Source organism: Cydia amplana, chromosome 13 (assembly GCF_948474715.1).
Source record: "Cydia amplana chromosome 13, ilCydAmpl1.1, whole genome shotgun sequence".
Classification (NCBI taxonomy): Eukaryota; Metazoa; Arthropoda; class Insecta; order Lepidoptera; family Tortricidae; genus Cydia; species Cydia amplana.
In genome coordinates this window covers 4,557,765-4,577,832 of record NC_086081.1, presented here as the reverse complement: position 1 = coordinate 4,577,832, position 20,068 = coordinate 4,557,765, and the positions used below count along the sequence as shown (strand labels likewise).

Genomic DNA, 20,068 nt, shown 5'->3' with positions numbered 1-20,068 from the left:
TATAGGATTGTATTAAGGTTCATTTTATACTGTAACTGTATTGTCTGCTATGGCCGACTGTGGCGGTCAAAGGGTAGCTCAAGATCAAATTTTAAAAGAAAACGTCTGATTTTGATAACTCGCGACGCCTTTTACTTTACTAGTAGTGTGCTCAAGGGGGTTCTGATTAAATTAAATTATTTTTCAAATTGGTTTATATAGTATCAAATCTAATTGGGAGTTGTTTTATATCTACCTACAATTTTGTGTTATTTTTATACTAATATTTTTCGTAAATCTCCGTATGATTTCAATAGTTACTGATAAGTTATTTAACTTTGTCGTAAGTACGTATACGGTACTTTAATTATTGTTCGTTGTTAAAATTGCTTTAAATGTCATATTTACTGTTTCGTGAAAATTATTGAAATGTCAATGCAATATTTAACAATATCTGTGATAGTGAATAGCTGCTTTGAAAGCATTATTGTCAGTATTCTATGCACGAATATAATAAGAATACACAATAACTGTATTATATTTGTTTATGTATGAGATTGTAAAAAAAACTATTTAACGATATTTTTGTAGAATAAAATGACTAAGCGATATTGTTGACTACAGAAATTCATTGTATCGAAATGAACCCAATATTTAAAATTTTAAACAAACACCAGCCTTAACAAGGAAATGAGACGAATGATAGATAAAAAAATTGAAATAGATTATGACCAAGCTGTTAAGTCCAAAGTAGAAAACTAGTCACTGATATCATACGATGTCTTATACTAACAACAATAAACAAGTATTTCGAATATAAATTAACGCTAATTATATTTGTTTTATTATGTTCCCCATGCCTATACCTACCATACCCATAACTCCTAAAGCTCACGGTCCTACTTATCCTATTAACCTTTTAACCGCCAGCAATATTTGATCGAGCGTGCTCGTGTCGCCACCGACAGTAATTGTACCACGCAGAGTAAGGTTGGCATAGTCACGGTAGTTATAAATGTGCTGTAATAATTTTTAAGAAAAAAAAACCGACTTCTATGCGGCCCGGTGAAAGATTATTGTAGATGGTGCGCTATGTAGAAAAGGAAGCATTTCGTTTCTGTAAGGCTCGCAGTTCTAACCTAACCTAACCCACTTTTGTTCGGTTCTGTGAGGATAGCAGTTCAAACCTAACCTAACCCACTTAACGGCGCATGCGGTGCGGTGTACGGGGGTTTGAGCGGGAGGGGTTTGGCCTCATCATACTTTATACCTACATTTTATGGTAGGTAATCATAGTGGTTTATTTAGTTTAGGTATCATAGTGGTTTTCCGGGTCAAGGTCGTCGGGTCTGTGTCCGAGTCCGGGTCTAGTCCAGGTCCGAGTCCAGGTCCGGGTCGGGGTCCGAACCGGATCCGGGTACGAGTCCGGATCTGGATCCGAGTCCGGGTCCCAGTCCAAGTCAAAGTCGAAATTCGAAATCACCAAACATGTACTATGTGTCGTTGAAGAGTTCTGTTCTGATCAACATCAGCAGTTCCAGTTCATCAAATGCGACAGTTTTTAATGTTAATGCTTTATTTTATGATGAAAATACAGAAAATTCTATACGTGTGCCTTTAAGATTTGAGGAGTTCCCTCGATTTCTCATGGATCCCATGTTCAGAACTTGAGCTTGACATAAATATGGCTTAAAAACCTAACTTGCTTAACAAACATAACGAAAAGAAAAAATCGCCAAACGCGAGCTATGCGTCGTTAAAGAGTTTCGTTCTGGTCATCATCAGCAGTTACACTTCCTCAAATGTTACTTTTTAAATGTATATGCTTGATTTGTTGATTAAAACACAACAATCACTATATGTATGCCTTTAAGATTTGAGGAGTTCCCTCGATTCCTTATGGATCTCATCATCAGAACTCAGAACTCGAGCTTGACAGAAATGTGGCTTAAAAACTAAACTTGCTTAACAAACATAACGAAGAGGACAAATCGCCAAACGTGAACTATGGGTCGTTGAAGAGTTCTGTTCTGATATCATCAGCAGTTCCACTTCATCAAATGCGACAGTTTTTAATAAAAATGCTTGATTTTCTGATGAAAATACAAAAATCTCTATACGCACACCTTTAAGATATGAGGAGTTCCCTCGATTCTTCATGGATCCCATCATCAGAACTCGAGCTTGACAAAAATGTGACTTAAAAACTTAACTTGCTTAACAAACATAACGAAGAGGACAAATCGCCAAACGTGAACTATGCGTCGTTGAAGAGTTCTGTTCTGATCATCATCAGCAGTTCCACTTCATCAAATGTCACGTTTCTGAATGTATATGCTTGATTTGTTGATAAAAACACAAAAATCACTATATGTATGCCTTTAAGATTTGAGGAGTTCCCTCGATTCCTCATGGATCCCATCATCAGAACTGGGTTTTGACAAAAACGGGACCAATCTGTATGCATATACATACAATCAAAAAAAGAATTTTCAAAATCGGTCCAGTAATGACGGAGATATGGAGTAACATGGGAGTAACAAACATAAAAAAAAAATAAAAAAAAATAAAAAAAAAACATACAACCGAATTGATAACCTCCTCCTTTTAGATTTGGAAGTCGGTTAAAAACCAAATCAGATCTTTGTCTTATTTATCAGACTGTGGCGAAATGAGCTGGATATGTAATGTCTTATATATCAGACTCTGGCCTCTGGCGGTTAAAGGGTTAATAAGTAGGTACTAATAGGGTAGGTTGAAATTTCACAGGAAAATTTTGGACTTATCTTGTATGGCTGGGCGTTAGAAAGCTAAGTACCTAGTCCATTCCACGACAGACCAAGAGGAAAATAAATATTAGGCAAGATTGCGAACATTGCGATGAATACGAGTAGAGAATAACAACTGCTAGGAAACGCCCTATGGCATCGAGATTTTTGCATTAAGAGCCCATCAACGTGCACCTAGCGCCACTGCTAAATAATCGTGATTATTTAAATTTAACGAAACATATTTTTAAAAAAAGGGGGCCGCTACGTACTGTATCTTGTATTAAAGTACCTTTTGAATACATCAAACTAGTTACTATTTTATGTTGCTGGATTCGTCAATCTATGCGTCCAAAGTTAAAACGGCCGTTTTTGTTTTGAGTTTCTCTGCGCGATAGAATCAGATATAGGATATCCGTAGAACATTGTTTCGTAGGTTGCAATAAATAAAAACCCAAAGATATGTTAATCAGGTTTATTACACTAATCCTAAGGTAGTAGTGAACATGATATCCAACAAATAGGTTACAGAACAGACATCCATTACTCAGATAGGTAAATTGACTTTTTGGTAAACATGTCTAACCAGTATAAAATAATTTACAGACACTCTAAAATTTCATCGAGTTTAAAATCAGTAATGTTTAACAGAGCAAAAATTTCAAAACAAATCAACAAGGGATTAAAATTAATGAACATAATTCCTATGCTGTGCAAGTAAAAACTAAGAAAATAATATTTTTAAATAAGATCGTGTTTTATTTTTATTACTTACATAATATCAAGGTATGTTCCCGGTACAAATGCATTAATAAAACAATGTTGCGAGGTAAATCCTGATGCTTGATTATGGGACACTATTGGGTACCAACATGGAAACTCCTTATACCATAAACTTACCTAAATTTTAAGTATTTCGAAATGTACACTTGTATGCCATCAGTTTAGTTAACAGAATGCCTAGAGCCAAGAATAACCTATATTTTACACATTTGAATGATGAAAACTTAATTACAACTGCAAAGGTTTTAATAATAATAGATGGGCGCCAATGCTTGATATAACATAATATTGACATAATGTAACATAATTTGTAAATTTTTTTCCTATGTTTGATATAATGACTTTGTTTGATGATGTCATGATGTGATATGATATCAGCCATTACGCCCAGCCCTAGTAACACGGTCGCATTTTTATCGTTTATCACCATGCCTGTCACGTTCTAACAAGTATGTAAGTGCGAAAATGACGGGCATAGTGATAGTCGATAAAAATGGAACCGTGCTGAGCCCGCAGGGTTCGAAATTATCCCGATAATTAGTCTTTGATAATTATCCGATAAATATCGGATAATTATCCCAGGTATGGATGGTGCTATATTTATTTTCTTACAAATCTTTGATAGTAACAAATAATGATTGGGCCGTTTTTTATTATATTTTAGGTGGTTATCAAATCTATAATGATCAGGCATAAAAATCACGATAATTATCAAAATAACTATCATTGATAATTATCCTTTCGAACCCTAATTAAGCCATGGAATATTATGAAAAATAAAGTTATATCAAGCATTCCACCTTCAAAGTCACTATTAACACTAAATTGCAAACATTACATTAACAACATGTTGAACTTATCAATAATGTGTTCTGTACAATATATGACATTGATATAAGAGAAGTATTCAGTCATATCTATTGTTTTATGGCCTCAATTTCCACAACCACATTATTAAGTCCATCTATTACATATATTGCAACCAACAGCGTAACTTTGCCATAACTGTTACCCTATTTTCTCGTGGATGCCAATAAATATTAAATATTCGAATATTATATGAAGTCATGATAGGTCAATCCAAGAGGCCAGGAAAGTCATTGCCTCGTAAGGCCCAAGGTCCTACCTATAGGACTTATTCAGCACATCAATCATATCATATCAATTGGAATAGTGTTGCGTTTGTTTTGTTTCGTTCAATTTTCAAACAATAAAATCAACTGTATTCCCTGCACTATAGGTTCAAATTTCAGTGGCAAATTTTGGTTTTCTCGTTTGTATGGCTGGGCCTCAGGAGGTTATCAACCTTTGACAGACAACCCGAGAGTTCTACTTAGTTTTTTACATAAAAATACCTGGAATTTACAGTTCCTGTAGGGGTCAAACAACACCCTATTGAGTAATAAGTTAATACCATTATTAAATTGTAAACAATGCTAAAACAAGTTTTTTTAAACTGACTTTTAGCATTTTTTTTTTATATTGCCAGTAAGAGATTTCATATTATGCTAAAACTTAAGTCCTATAATCAGTAAAATTGAACTAGCCTTTATGTTTAGGTACAATATTAAAAGATTATTTATTTATTAAAATGTATGTATGCATTTCCTTAGACTTTAGGTAAAAAATTGAATAAATTATGTTCTTTTTTTGTACATTTACAGAAATACACAAGAAATAGATTATACACAGAGAGAAAAAATACTTCATTTATATATGTAGTTTGAAAAAAAAAAAAACTCTTAACAGATAATTTTCATTGAACTAGTGAAAAATATTGGGTACATGATCTTATTGGGATAAGCCACATACATTTAAATACTACCTATGTACAGTATTGTACCTTCTACATAGGCTAAATATAAGTGTATATTACATACAAAACGAGATGTAAACTAAGAAATGTCCTCCTTGAATTTGCCTCAGCTGGCAATTACATATGATCTGAGGCTTTCTTATTTACTGGCCGAGGTGTGTATACTACTTTTCAGATTGACAGAGCCGGAAAGCATGAAGTTTGTTAAGTGCAGCAGGCCGAAAGTTGACGCTTTGCGGCCTGCCGGAAAAAAATTTTTAAAGGCTAGTAAAATTTTATGATTCCCACCTGTCTTAATGGTTTCACACACAGGCAAAGTTACATTTGTAGGCCTTTGGCTTAACATTAATTTATGACTGTATGTATACTTAGTGAGTGACTTATGTTTTATACAAATGTTGTATCACTTGGCTTCACAATTATGACCAGTTATCCTTTCTATGATGATTTCTTGCTCTGTATCAAGTAGCAAATACTTCTGACAGTCAAATTATTATTAGATGTCACTATACCTATGACATTCAAATTACCAAGCAATATACAATTATCACAGGAATTGAATAGGTACTTGTCCAGAAAATTTGGTTACAACACTAATTCAAACTATGTTGCCAGAGCATTTGGCTAATTAAGAGTAGATAAAATAAATCATATAAAAGCAATTGGGAAACCAAATTACGAAAATATAGAAAAGAAACCTATACATATCGCCGCTATACTTACTCAACCTCGTATCTGCAACACTCATTTGATGACAAAAACACCCGTATTCCGAATGAAAGAAAAGCGACATTTCCATCAAATGATTGTTGCAGATATGAGGTTGAGTAAGTAAAGTATAGCAACGATATAGCGTTTGTGTGCTTGCAAGGAAGAATGAATGATTTTAGAATATTTTGAAAGACATTGTGACACAACAGCAACTGTACCCAAACAAGTACAGTTGGCACTGTTGGATACATAGCTTAGTATCAAAATTTCCATGACCATGGCACTTTAGTACTGAAAAGTACAGTTGTACAGTGAAAGATTTTTCTTTATGACCCATTTCATACCTTGTCACAGTCACAAGGTACAAAATGGGTCTGAAATTAAAATCTTTGACTGTAGTTTTCAATTGCCACAATATACTAGAAAAGAACGAGACAATACACAACATCTAGCAATAATTTAACTGTAAGAAGCCTGTCATAGCACTATTTCATCATACAATGGTAATTTCAGAGCTTTTTGTACATACCGAGTTTCACAAGCTCAGTCATGCCCGTTTGTTTTGGCATGTGGCACAGTGCCGTTGGACATGGGGGCGCTCTGAGGTTCTCTGATGGTCTTCTGTAGCACGTGTGCGTCTGCCGGCTCTATCCTCTTGTAGTAGTGCTCTTTAGTCTCAACAATTTCAAAGCCAAACTTCTTATAGAAATCTATTGCACCCTCATTGTTTACTTGGACATGTCTGAAAAGATAAGCATGTTTTTTTAGATTTCTAAAAATAATCTAGATGCAAGTTCATGGAATTATGAACAAAATTCAACAACAAACTTCTTTAGCAACAGAGTGGTCAAAGCTTGGAACAAACTCCCAGAAGACGTAGTATCAGCCCAAAGTGTCAATGAGTTCAAGAACAAATTAGATAAGCACAACGCAAATTCTACTCAGCACGGAAAACTCTGTTGATGACTCTGGATACAGGCATTATCAGTTATTTCAACTGCCTGCCTGCTTTATAAATAATAATAATAATAATTCAAGCTTAGCCGATTATAGATTTGAAGAATCTGTGATATTGCTGAAGTAATAATATTGAAGTTTATTCATATTTTGTTGGTTCCACACTCATGAACCTGACATTTTCCTAATATCTAAATCTAACAGGGACAGGAATCACCAAGATATTTACTGAATGAAAGAAAGCATTACAATATTATTGATTTGTCACTATAAATAAAATGGATCAATATGTATAAGTTGCTTAAGGTTATGTACATAGGTGTAGTACTAATCTCTGTAATACATACAAACATAACCTTCAATTATGCTATAAGACATTTTCTTAGTTGCTTCAGACATAGCATAGTATGCTTCCTTCCACATCAATATGAAAAGATTAACTACTTGTTTTATTAAAATGCAAAATTAGCTTCAATTTAGTGTACTTACAAGAAAATGCTGTCAAAATTGCCCTCTTGTTCAACATATTTGAGCACATGTTCCACCATGAGAGACCCAATGCCCAATCTTCTGTATGGGTACAGGCACCCTAGCGTCATTATGTACAATCTCCGGGAGTTTTCCGATGTGTCTATCCTACAGCAAACTGCGCCCACCACAATATCATTGTAGTAAACTAGCTTGGCCAATTCACCTGCCTCCAATACATCCTTGTAGAACTTATCGTTGTATGACACGGGGAATACAACTGTGTTTAGCTTTTTTAGTTGCTTTATATTGTGAGGCGTCACATCGCCTAGTTCTATTTTAGCTCTGAAAAGGCAAAGGTAATCTTTTATAGCAAATATGAGGGATAGAAGTCAGACATACCTATTCCAAACCAAAATCTCTTATCTATAGGGTGAAAAAGATATATGATGGAGTATACATTTTCACACTTTGATAGCACATTTACCTAGTCATTTTTATAACTATTCTATAATATACACTAAAAATTTAAAAACTAATCTAACACAGTTATATCACACGGAGATCACTCCCGCCATCTACTACTCTCCGAACAATCGTGTTACTGAAGGGTTTTTTTAGACCCTTAAAGCCAAACGTGATAGGCAAAGATTTATTTTTTATTATATGCAACTTATCAATTTAATAATAGATTATAATTATTTTTATATCAACTAAACTAAAGCATAAAATAAGAATTTCACTTTATTGCATTATATAAATTTGTAAAAAAATACATCGAGAATAATATAAAAGAACACGTTTTCTTTTAAGCATTCCGTAAATACACCCTTAATATTTTTTTTATAATATTGCCATTATTCAAAATTAAAAAACTACTACAAATGTAGAGCATTCTCGTGTATATCAAATTTAAGTAGAGTGACGACGAACCATAGACTGATTAAGATGGCGCCAAGTTCGAATGATATTCACATTCTTTTGTTTGTATTCCAATGTCAACTTGGGTCGTGTTTCAGTCTGGAAACAAAGATAAATATTTCTGTTTCAAAAGTAAAATTTATTAAAATGTTCCTAAATAAATTGAGCGGTGTTCAAACGAATATAATCTTCAACTTATGTCAGAGGAAAATATGTTCGTCGTTTGTCCGGATGCAATCAGTGAAGGCTCAAGAAATGCCGAATAAATTAAACAATCGTGAAATCCAGATAGATTCCGCTAACGAGACGGTTACGGATATATATCCAGCTCCACGAGTTGTTCCTATGGTCGTATCAAGGACGAATAATACTGAAGTTTTGTCCTTCGATCACGTACCGGGGCCCAAAGCTTTGAAATATTTTTCCAACCTGCGTCAATATTCTTTTCAGATTGGAACGCAGTTGACAGCAGGACTTCTGACCTTAGCATTTAACATAAGTAAAACATCATCAACTATCTATATTATTAAGTGTATTAGATGTGCTATTTACCTAAAGTGTTTGCATTCTGTTGCTTTAGGAATTAGGACCTTACCTTATTCCTAGGGTTACCATACGTCCCGTATATACGGGACTGTCACAGTATTTAAGTATCACGTCCCGTATTTTTACTAGTCCCGTTTTTGTCCCGTATATTAATTTCCCGTATTTTGTCGACCGGTCTGGCCTAGTGGGTAGTGACCCTGCCTATGAAGAGTATGAAACCGATGGTCCCGGGTTCGAATCCTGGCAAGGGCATTTATTTGTATGGTGATACAGATATTTGTTCCTGAATCATGGTTGTTTTCTATGTACCTATTTAAGTATTTATATATTATATCGACTACCGTAGGCTCAAAGGGCGTAAGGGACAAAATGACGAAAATGAGTTATGAATGCAGTTATACTCAGTATTTTTTTCTCTATCGATTGGTATATTTAACGTCTCCATAACTTGAAAAAAATGTCCGTTAAGCCCTATGAAAAATCAATGCGTGAACACAATTTTCCAACGCATTTTGACGTATCTGCCAATTCAAATAAACGTTGTGAGACATTTTGGCGTAACTCCCAACTTTTTGTACGATACGCCCTTTTGCATCGGAAATTTTATTAAATTTTTGCTAATTTATTGACAGTTACGCCTATTTTTTGAGTGCACAACTAGTGGATATTTATACGAGTGTTAGAGAATTCAATGTAAGAGATACGCCAACATACTATGTACAATTTCGAGTTTATTAAGTGAGATGACCTAATACTTTCCTTGTCATTTTTTTTATTAAGTAGGTACTTGCAGTAACTGCTCATGTGCTCATTAATGCTTTATTTATAGAGTTACTAAAATTTTACAATGAAAACTGAACTAGTGGGTACTCTTTTCATCAGTTTTATGAAAATAATAAAACACGACCATATTCAAATGATAATTATGGCGATTGAGTAAGATTAAACTGATAACTTTTAGTTTTGTATGCGACTGGGCCATTTGCAATTTTGATTAGACGTAATATTAATACTTTTTTGTTTAAACCCTAATTTATAGGATTAACCTTATGAAAGTTACTGTCTATAAACGTTTACATAGAAGTACGTAGGCCTGGTCATTTGTCTTTTTTGCTACCTACTCTGATGTTATATCAGAAATAATTATATATTCATTAAGTTTTACTGAACAGACATACGAGATGTCAAAACTACTATTGTACCTACCTAATAGTATTATGGTATGTAAAAGTAAAATTGATGATCAAATTAAGATTACAAACAGAAATAACGCATACATACTGTCTATAGTAAAAGTAAGTATTATAAATTGTTTTGATATTAGTATATACATATATACAGATGGTAGGACAGCAGTGATTCTGTTGAAGTAATATAAACAAATAAAAAACAAAACATTGGTTATGTGGCTAAAAAAACGACCTTTTCCACGTTTAAGTATCCAAAATAACAAAAATGGGGAAACAATTTAACAATGAATACATCTCTATAAGTTGTAGAAAAAAAAATGTAAATTATAGTACTTAGAAGTATAGTGTTCCTTAAATTCAAGTTGCCATATTGCAACAATTGTTGGATTTACGCCAAATGCTACTGAAATAGTAATTTTTTTTGTACATTACGCCCTTTTTCGAATAAGATAATCCATAAAAAAAGAGGCGTAAGAGACGCCCTTCTTAAAAACAGTCGTGTTTTTTGGCGTAACGGACATGCTATTTTCGTAACTAAGCATTGTATTATAAGTTCAAGCAATCAGATTAAAAGAGCTCATAAAGTTAAGAATTAGCCACATACAGGCATCAGTTTATTGAAACAAACAAAAAAGTTATGATTTTTTTCTCAAAAAAAAATTGTTTTTTGGCACTCCTGAAAAATCACATTTTGTCCGTTAAGCCCTTTGAGCCTACGGTAGTCGATATACGAGGGGTGTTCAAAATATTCTCGGTATGAGAATGAAAACAAACAAGTACGAAAAGTTTGATATTTTTATTTTTCAATATACTCCCCCCCTATGTTCATACACTTAAAAGATCGATCAATTATTTTTTTTAATCCTGCATAAAAATATTTTTTATCTTTGGTGTAAAAATGCTCCTCCACTGCCGCCTTCAATGCTTCATCATCGGAAAATTTATTTCCACGCAGATCCTTTTTAAGATTGGGAAACAGAAAGAAGTCGCTGGGGGCTAAGTCCGGACTATACGGTGGGTGAGTAACAGTTTCAAACCCACATTCAACAATAGCTGCCTTGGCAATATGAGCAGTATGGACGGGGGCGTTGTCATGCAGAAGCATAACACTTTTGGTTAACTTTCCTCGCCTCTTTTCTTTGATTGCATCCTTTAATTGACGTAGAATGTTAGCGTAGTACTGTCCTGTGATATTTACACCTTTTTCTTTATAATCGATCAGTAATACTCCTTCACAATCCCAAAATATCGTGGCCATGACCTTGCCAGCTGAAGGGATGACCTTGAACTTCTTGGGATGAGCTGAACCCTTAATGTGCCACTGCATGGACTCTTGTTTACTCTCTGGGTCATAATGATGAACCCAGGTTTCATCTCCAGTAACTATTCTTTGCAGCACCTCATCAGGATTTTCACCGCACAGGTCAATAAAATCGGAACAACAAGCTACACGCATGTCTTTTTGAAGCCGAGTCAGCATTCGCGGAACCCATCTTGCACTTACTTTTGACATATTAAGATGGTCATGGATAATATCATGTACGGTACCAATAGAGAGATTGGTTACTTGTGCTATAGATTTTACCTTCACTCGACCATCTTCCAATATAAGTTTTTCCACTTTATCAATATTTTCTTGTGAAGTAGCTACTACAGGCCGGCCAGGTCTAGGGTCGTCTTCAACACTCTCCCTTCCACGTTTAAACTCGCTTGACCACTTTTGAATGGTAGATAAAGAAGGAGCAGACTCACGGTAAACACAATCCATTTCCTCTTTTATGGTTTTTTGATTTTTACCCTGTTTTGTCAAGAATTTTATCACGCATCGATGTTCTAATTTAGTTAACATTGTCAATTCCCACATGATGTTCATGTTTGTTCAGCAATTGCAGAAAAACAAAAGAACATCTCGCTTCGAATTATACTTTTTTTTAATGTCAATGAATAAACCTTAGCGGCCAGTAACGAAAGAAATTTTAGAAGAGGTTGTAAGATATCAATACCGAGAATATTTTGAACGCCCCTCGTATATCGTTGTCTGAGTACCCATAACACAAGCCTTCTTGAGCTTACCGTGGGGCTTAGTCAGTTTGTGTAAAAATGTCCTATAAATTTATTGATTTATTAATAGCGCTTTAGAATACCACTGTGTCCACTGTCCCTTATCAGTCCCGACTAATTATGGCAACCCTACTTATTCCCCCTCTTACTACTGTTAAGGTTCCGTCACACAGGCGCGTTTTCCGGGAGGGGCGTGAGCGTTTTATATGTAAACTAGCGACCCGCCCCGGCTTCGCACGGGTAAACAAATTATACATAAACCTCCCTCTTGAATCACTCTATCTATTAAAAAAACTGCATCAAAATCCGTTGCGTAGTTTTAAAGATTTAAGCATACATCAGACAAACAGACAGCGGGAAGCGACTTTGTTTTATACTATGTTGTGAAGAAGCGGCGCGCCCCGCTCACGCCCCGCCCGGAAAACGCGACTGTGTGACGAAGCCTTTAATTTTTTAGGTAACTATGTAAACTTGAAAAACCCTTTCACAAACATGTCCGCACTTTTCGACGAGTACGGTCCCGTGGTGCGTTTCGTAAGCCCTGTGGGGGCCGACATCGTGTTCGTGAACCACCCTGAACATATACAGAAGGTTTTCTCTATGGAGGGCGAATACCCTGTGAGGTCGGCGCTTGACTCGCTTGATAAGTACCGCGTCGAGAAGAACAGTATTTTGGGATTGTATTCTATGTTAGTAAAACCCTTTTTATCACAAATGTAAAAGTGGAAAAATTACTGTCTTGGATGAGACTTTAACTCACGGCCTCTACTCTGGATCGATAGGTACTCCAGCGCTCTGCCATCTGAGCCAGCAAGACCTCATCCATAGCCGGCAAATCTTTTCCATCATAAGTATGGGTCAAGACGACCCTAGCGACTTCTACCATAAAAGCGTTACACTTCTTAAACGACTAAGTACCGGTGTTCCAAGTCATATTGGACATTTTCCAACGTCAGATCAAAACGTTTAGTTTACCGCCGGTATAGTTTCCTCGGCAGCACTGTTCTCATTAAACGGATCCTGTTATCTTGATGGGACCTTGCCACGCTGCGTAGTCTGGTACGTGGCCATTACTAAAGAGATTGCATATAGTGGCCATCGGTTTTATTGAAACTTTTTTCTAACTAACTACTTATTTAAATTGTCTTACTAGGACCTCCAAATCTTTGCAGGAAAGGTGAAGACTGGGCCCACAGAAGGTCCCTAGTATGCGCGCCTTTGCATACGACAGTATCTCAAAACATGCAGAGCCTAAAGGACGTGTGTGACGTTCTCTTGCTTAAGATTTACACGCAGAGGAACCATCAGGACGAATTGAATACAGATCTGTATAAGGAACTGCATAAATGGACGTATGATTGTATGGGTACGTCATACCATGGTTATAGTTCTGTTTTACAGCCCTATCAGCCCCTCCACACTTGTGCGCGAAGCTCGTTCGCATCGCGATTCGCGCACGAGTGTAGAGGGGGCTTACTAGTTGTGCCCGCTACTCTGCCGCTGACGTCTTCTGCAGCGAATTAGGTATACTGGGTCAACCAAATCTTTTCAGTAAATAGGAACAAAAAAAACTATACTCATCCTTTTCTTTTGGGTGCTAGTACTAGTGTAATACAAAGATAGTATGACTCTATCTATGTTTGAAATCAAACAGACCTTTGACACACTATATATGTTATGTGTTGCCACTGCCACCCCTCTATACCTAAGCTTTCTACTTGTCTCATCCAAATCGGTTCAGAACTTTCGTATTTATAATATTTGGCAAGGATTATAGTTATACTTATTATGATTCGGCTTCGGCCTGTAGGTAAATTTTCCTTCCTTTATTACAAACGTAGGTAGGTATCCCTAGGGCCAAACTTTCGTATAGTCGACATCAGATATATCGGAGCGGTCAGGGTGTTCACAAATATCTTAACAAAAACAGCCATATTCGAACTTTAAGATACGTCAAATACTAGATATTGAAACGATATGGATTAGATATGTCAGTGTCAAAAGTGACGTGTTTGTTTGAAGAAACGTCACTTTTGACACTGACATATCTAATCCATATCGTTTCAATATCTAGTATTTGACGTATTTTAAAGTTCGAATATGGCTGAAAGTGTCTATTATCAAGACGCTAAAGTGCTCGTTCAGATATGTTTCAGCACCTTGGCCGGTCAGATATATCTGATGGCGACTGTACATGCTGTCTATTCACAAATTTTAACACTTGCCTACCTACTCTCACAACGATAATATTCGTTGAGATTGGCAATTAGGTACTGTTAGGCAGGTAAATAAAGTTTTTCTTACTCATTTAGGGTTGATATTATTTGCGCAAAAGTTCAACATGTTGGAGACGGAAATAATACACAACCAGAACGACGCGTCATGGCTGTACAACAGTTTGGTAAAGGCCACTGACGCCATAGTCAAGTGCGAGTCTGGGTTCCACATGTGGAAACTGTTTTCTACCCCTGCCTGGTTTTCGCTACGGAAGCATTGTGATGTTATAGATGGGTAAGTTTTTTTACAAAATATGGCATAAAAGCGTACTGCGGCGCCTCTTAATACGTCAATCGTAGACACTTTAAAATATAAATTTTCAATAATTAAACTTTTTCAAGTTTTATATTAAAGGATAAAGTTACGCTTCCGGCAGGACTTGAACCCTTGCGTTGCTCTTAACCAATAACCAACGCACGGATTGCGGAGGATGCGGGTTTAAGTCCTGCCGGAAGCGTAACTTTTAATATATAAAACTTGGAATATCGCTCGCAGACGAAACTGCTTGTTAAAAAATGAAACTTTTTTTCACAAGAATTACCTTACCTTAGGTACAGTCAGCACTCAGCAGCAATAGTTGCTAAGCGCGCGAGGTGTTCAAAATGTTATTGTTAAGATTAAGAGAAAGTCAAGGTAATTTCGAACACCTGGCCCGCTTCTGCTGCTAACTGTACCTACCATCCTAAAACTAGATTTATAATCTAAGATCGAGTGCAATAAATATTTGGTTTGCCAATATTTTCAGATATTGGCCCTCGCTCTTGAAATCTATGTACCTATATTTACCATACTTTGCATATTAGGTACAATATCTGGGTGACCGAGCTTCGCTCGGAAAACATATAATAACTCGGAAATGCGCGTTTTCCCAGAGATAAGACCTAGCTAGATCGATTTTTCGCCCCCGAAAACCCCTATATACCAAATTTCATCGAAATCGTTAGAGCCGTTTCCGAGATCCTCGAAGTATATATATATATATATATATATATATATATATATATATATATATATATAAATGAATAAATAAATAAACAAGAATTGCTCGTTTAAAGGTATTAGATACTTACTTTTTCATACCTCTAGATTGATTGGTAAGCACGTGCTGCAAGCAAGAGAGGCGTGCATCGGCGACGACACCTTCAAGAAAGGTAAGCTTAAATAAATAAGTAAGATCGACATAGCAAATATTTTACAACAGTACGCCATATTCTAGGTATGGAGTCTGTGGCAACGGCGATGATTGTGGACCAGCCTTTGAGCGTGGAGGACGTGGCCACTGTGTTGATGGATATGTTGCTGATTGGAGTTAATACGGTATGATCCCACTTCTGATGTTCGCTAGTTTCTAAATTAAGTAATGGTCTACTACGAGGGTTAGTCTTAAAAACAGGGTGGTCCAAACCTTGACGTCCAAACATTTTTTTTTAGATTCCTCACGTCGTGGGCTATCAGAATATAGGTTTAAAGATCTTTATTTCTCATAAGAATACATAATATTCACTTACACGAGAATTTCTTATTTTTTCATGCAATATACATATTTATTCGGTGAGCGCACACGTAACTTATAACCACTTAAAACTGTAGGTACTTACATATTATGACTTAAACAAAAATTTACAAATTAAACTAAATACACCTTTTTTTTGTCGGGTAAATCAATACTTAACTTAATAAGTAAACAAAACATGCAATGGTTATACTGCGCAAATTTTACTATGTGACCAACCCCGAAATCGCGGAAAAAAAAATTTACTTTTAATTAATTTATTTTATTAATTTATTTTAATTAATTAATTTATTTTAATTTACCACAGCCAAAATGTATGAAAGCCTAATTTTTTTTTCGCGATTTTGGGGTTGGTCCCATAGTAAAATTTGCTCAGTATAATCCCAAAACCTCCCTGGCAACGGGAATGCAGTTATTTTTTAGCCACCCTATATGGGAACCCCGGAATTTGATAACAAAAGTTAAAGTTTAAAAAATCATAACTCGAAAACTACGAAAAATCGGCTAACATACATGGGGTATATTCTGATAGCCCACGACGTGAGGAATCTAAAAAAAATTTTTGGACGTCAAGGTTTGGACCACCCTGTATAATAACTATTCGCATTCGTTTGAATATTTTTCAAATAGAAATAGAAAAATAGAAATAGAAATTTATTTGCTAGAAATGTGGTAGGTACAGAAATTAGGTAGTAACATGCAATTTAGCGAGTTCAGCACATTTCGCCAATAATCTAGGCATGCAAATTATGTTTTGTTTTAACCTATATTGTACTATACATTATTTACAAACTATTTACATAATATCATAAACTCACCATCGCATTACAATGCCATGGCCAAATGCATTGAAATATCCCTCACAATGGTATAAATAATATTCAAGTCGCATGAGTATAGCCGGAGCAGCAAACTACTTACTTTAGAGCCAACACTCGTGCCTTTTATGAAACTCTCTTTCAGCTCGTTATATAAACCCACACTCGTATTTTAATGCCTTCAATTATGCGACAGTCACATAACCTATAACATTGTATTAATCTTTTGTCTACTTTACACGATTTGAATCAAGATTTCATCCTCAACTTCCTTCTTAATGTACTACTTGGCGAAACACCAACGGGCACAAAACATCCTTGTGCAAGAAGTCGATGCCCTAGTGTCAAGTTCCATGGCGAGTGTGCAGACGCTGAAAGATACCACGCCGTACCTACAAGCCTGCATTAAAGAGACATTGAGGTATTAAATAATTTTGTTATACTCCTATGCAGAATGGCTAAAAAATAACTGCATTCCCGTTGCCAGGGAGGTTTTAGGATTATACCGAGCAACTTTTACTATGGGGACCGAGGACCAACTCCGAAATCGCGAAATATTTACCCTCCCATAGAAAATGAACCAGTCAAATTTCTTTTTCGCGATTTCGGGGTTGGTTCCATAGTAAAAGTTACTCAGTATAAAGCCAAAACCTCCCTGGCACGGGAATGCAGTTATTTTTTAGCCATCCTGTATACTACTCAGCAACGGGTACAAAATGCGCTCATGTAAGATTGTTGTGTGTGCTCTTGAATTATTAATTCAATAAAATCTTGTTACTGTCAGCAGCAGAAGTTACTAAGCGGGAGGTGTTCAAAATTACCTTGATTCTCTTAACAATAAAGTCGCGACCAGATCATTTTGAGCATCTCGTCTGCTTAGCAACTATTGTTGCTGACTGTACCATCCTAATGATACGTGTGTAATTAATTATTCTACTTCTAGATTGGTGCCTCCCATGCCAGTAGTTTCCAGGATACTGCCAAAGAATATAATATTGGACAAATACAAGTGAGTTGATATAATCATACAAAATCGATCGAAAATGTTCTCACCACCACGACACATAAAAAAAAACAACGGGTTGCACTCAAGGAGTGCCGGCAGAAGTGAAAACTCAATGACTAATACAAAATACACTATTGAGGTTAACGCCATCTAGCGTTAGCGTTAATTACTTGAAACCCCTAAGCCAGCGGTTCTCAATCTTTTTTTTTGACGGAACCCTTTTGGAAAGCGAAATACTTGATGGAACCCTACAATAAAACAATAGTTTTTAGAAGTGTATTTTTTAATTAAATAAGTATAATTCTAAATTCTTGCGGAACCCCTGCAGGGGTGTCGCGGAACCCTAGGGTTCCGCGGAACACACTTTGAGAATGGCTGCCCTAAGCACATCACTGTTAGTACTCCAGTTATATTAATACCAGTTACAGCGAAACTAGCTAGATGGCATTTAAATCAATAAAGAAAACTCAATGACATTACATGTAACAGTTTTTCAATCAGGTCACGTGTCCGTCTTACGGTCACGTGATCCGTCTTACGCTGTCTCGAGTTTAACATTTTTTCCCCACCTCAAAAAGTGCACAGCGCCGCTAAAGAAGTTTTCACTTCAAAATTATACATTTTCTTTCAGTATCCCGAAAGGGACACTAATAATAATGTCGAACCAAGACACCTGTCGAAAAGAGAGTAACTTCGATGATGCTGACAGATTTTACCCGGAAAGGTGGCTCAAGGAAGAGTCTCGCGGTTACCATGCTTTTGCCTCCATACCCTTTGGATATGGAGCCCGCAAGTGCCTGGGACAGAGTATGGCTGAAGCCATGATGTCTTTGCTTACAGTCCAGGTGATCTTTCCGATTTATAATTATAACAAGACGTCGTAACCCTTAGATGCATAATCAATACTCATACTAAAACAACCAAATTCACTTCATTTTAGGAGCATAACCAAAAAGAAAAATTTGGTAAGTAGGTACAACAACAAAAAAAAGCGGCCAAGTGCGAGTCGGACTCGCCCATGAAGGGTTCCGTATTTAGGCGATTTATGACGTATTAAAAAAAACTACTTACTAGATCTCGTTCAAACCAATTTTCGGTGGAAGTTTACATGGTAATGTACATCGTATATTTTTTTTAGTTTTATCATTCTCTTATTTTAGAAGTTACAGGGGGGGGGGGACACACATTTTACCACTTTGGAAGTGTCTCTCGCGCAAACTATTCAGTTTAGAAAAAAATGATATTAGAAACCTAAATATCATTTTTGAAGACCTATCCATAGATACCCCACACGTATGGGTTTGATGAAAAAAAAATTTTTGAGTTTCAGTTCGAAGTATGGGGAACCCCAAAAAATTATTGTTTTTTTTTCTATTTTTGTGTGAAAATCTTAATGCGGTTCCCAGAATACATCTACTTACCAAGTTTCAACAGTATAGTTCTTATAGTTTCGGAGAAAAGTGGCTGTGACATACGGACGGACAGACAGACAGACAGACAGACAGACATGACGAATCTATAAGGGTTCCGTTTTTTGCCATTTGGCTACGGAACCCTAAAAACTATCAAAGTTAAAAATTTTGTTAGGTTTTTTTTGTATAATTATTGGTGCAATAAGAATATTTACTTCCTTACTTAACCAACAATCATCATAACAAAGTTTTTATTTCAAGAGAATTTTATAGCCACGCCACATGTCTTGTTTCAGTGTCAGTATTGATTAAGTACATGCGTCTACGGGATAACTTTTCTACCGCCAAGTACAAGTGTTTTACACACGCCAACTGTGGCTGTCGTGAATTATAGACCTCGTTTACAAAATCTGGCTTACCCCCCTCGTTGCACAATGTACTATTGTGGCCCATAAAAGTCAATCAGTCGTGCACATAGCCAACTGTTGCAACTGACATTGCCTTCTTGTTTCAGATATTGAAAAAGTTCAAACTCGAATATCACTATGGAGATATCAATCCGACAAAACAATTCATTTCCAAACCTAACAAACCACTGAAGATCAGGTTTGTGGATAGAAATAATTAGTAACATGCTGTTAGTCTATAATGTATGTGAATTTCCGTGTTTTGGTTTCGTATTTCACCATTATTATGAACCTACTTTTGTTTGGCTATTCAAAAATTCAGTTTTCATGTTTGTCTAAAAGCCTTGTAACCTTGTTGATTCCACAAGAGTTAAAATAACAATTATCTGGTTGATTAACCTTTTCGACGCCGTGTCAAACACAAAAGCTGTCACT

General features: G+C 35.9%; 2 protein-coding genes across 3 annotated transcripts; one reads left to right on the top strand and one right to left on the bottom strand.

Moving 5' to 3' along the window:
- Positions 1 to 6,488: 6,488 nt before the first annotated feature.
- On the bottom strand, positions 6,489 to 8,117 carry LOC134653435 (probable N-acetyltransferase san). The gene is made up of 3 exons (XM_063508798.1): positions 7,970 to 8,117; positions 7,504 to 7,827; positions 6,489 to 6,799 (listed from the first exon to the last, which is right to left on the bottom strand). The coding sequence occupies exons 1-3, from the start codon at positions 7,975 to 7,977 to the stop codon at positions 6,601 to 6,603; spliced, it is 531 nt and encodes a 176-aa protein (XP_063364868.1). The 5' UTR covers positions 7,978 to 8,117; the 3' UTR covers positions 6,489 to 6,600.
- A 315-nt stretch (positions 8,118 to 8,432) lies between these two features.
- LOC134653411 (probable cytochrome P450 301a1, mitochondrial) lies at positions 8,433 to 19,962 on the top strand. 2 transcript variants are annotated; one of them, XM_063508766.1, is made up of 10 exons: positions 8,433 to 8,902; positions 12,658 to 12,889; positions 13,373 to 13,566; positions 14,513 to 14,711; positions 15,564 to 15,628; positions 15,694 to 15,794; positions 17,063 to 17,229; positions 17,752 to 17,817; positions 18,446 to 18,659; positions 19,741 to 19,962. In XM_063508766.1, the coding sequence occupies exons 1-10, from the start codon at positions 8,551 to 8,553 to the stop codon at positions 19,852 to 19,854; spliced, it is 1,704 nt and encodes a 567-aa protein (XP_063364836.1). In that variant the 5' UTR covers positions 8,433 to 8,550; the 3' UTR covers positions 19,855 to 19,962. The 2 variants fall into 2 exon arrangements, with proteins under 2 accessions (XP_063364836.1, XP_063364835.1); XM_063508765.1 differs by having other exon boundaries at positions 15,679 to 15,794.
- Positions 19,963 to 20,068: the final 106 nt, after the last annotated feature.

Excerpts from the sequence above, each read along its gene's own strand:
- LOC134653411 (XM_063508765.1), top strand. The coding sequence starts at position 8,551 with ATGTTCCTAAATAAATTGAGCGGTGTTCAAACGAATATAATCTTCAAC. Across the intron at positions 14,712-15,563 it reads CATTGTGATGTTATAGATGG|ATTGATTGGTAAGCACGTGC; the intron begins GTAAGTTTTTTT and ends TCATACCTCTAG. Across the intron at positions 15,629-15,678 it reads CGACGACACCTTCAAGAAAG|TACGCCATATTCTAGGTATG; the intron begins GTAAGCTTAAAT and ends ATTTTACAACAG.
- LOC134653435 (XM_063508798.1), bottom strand. Across the intron at positions 6,800-7,503 it reads AATTTTGACAGCATTTTCTT|ACATGTCCAAGTAAACAATG; the intron begins GTAAGTACACTA and ends TTATCTTTTCAG.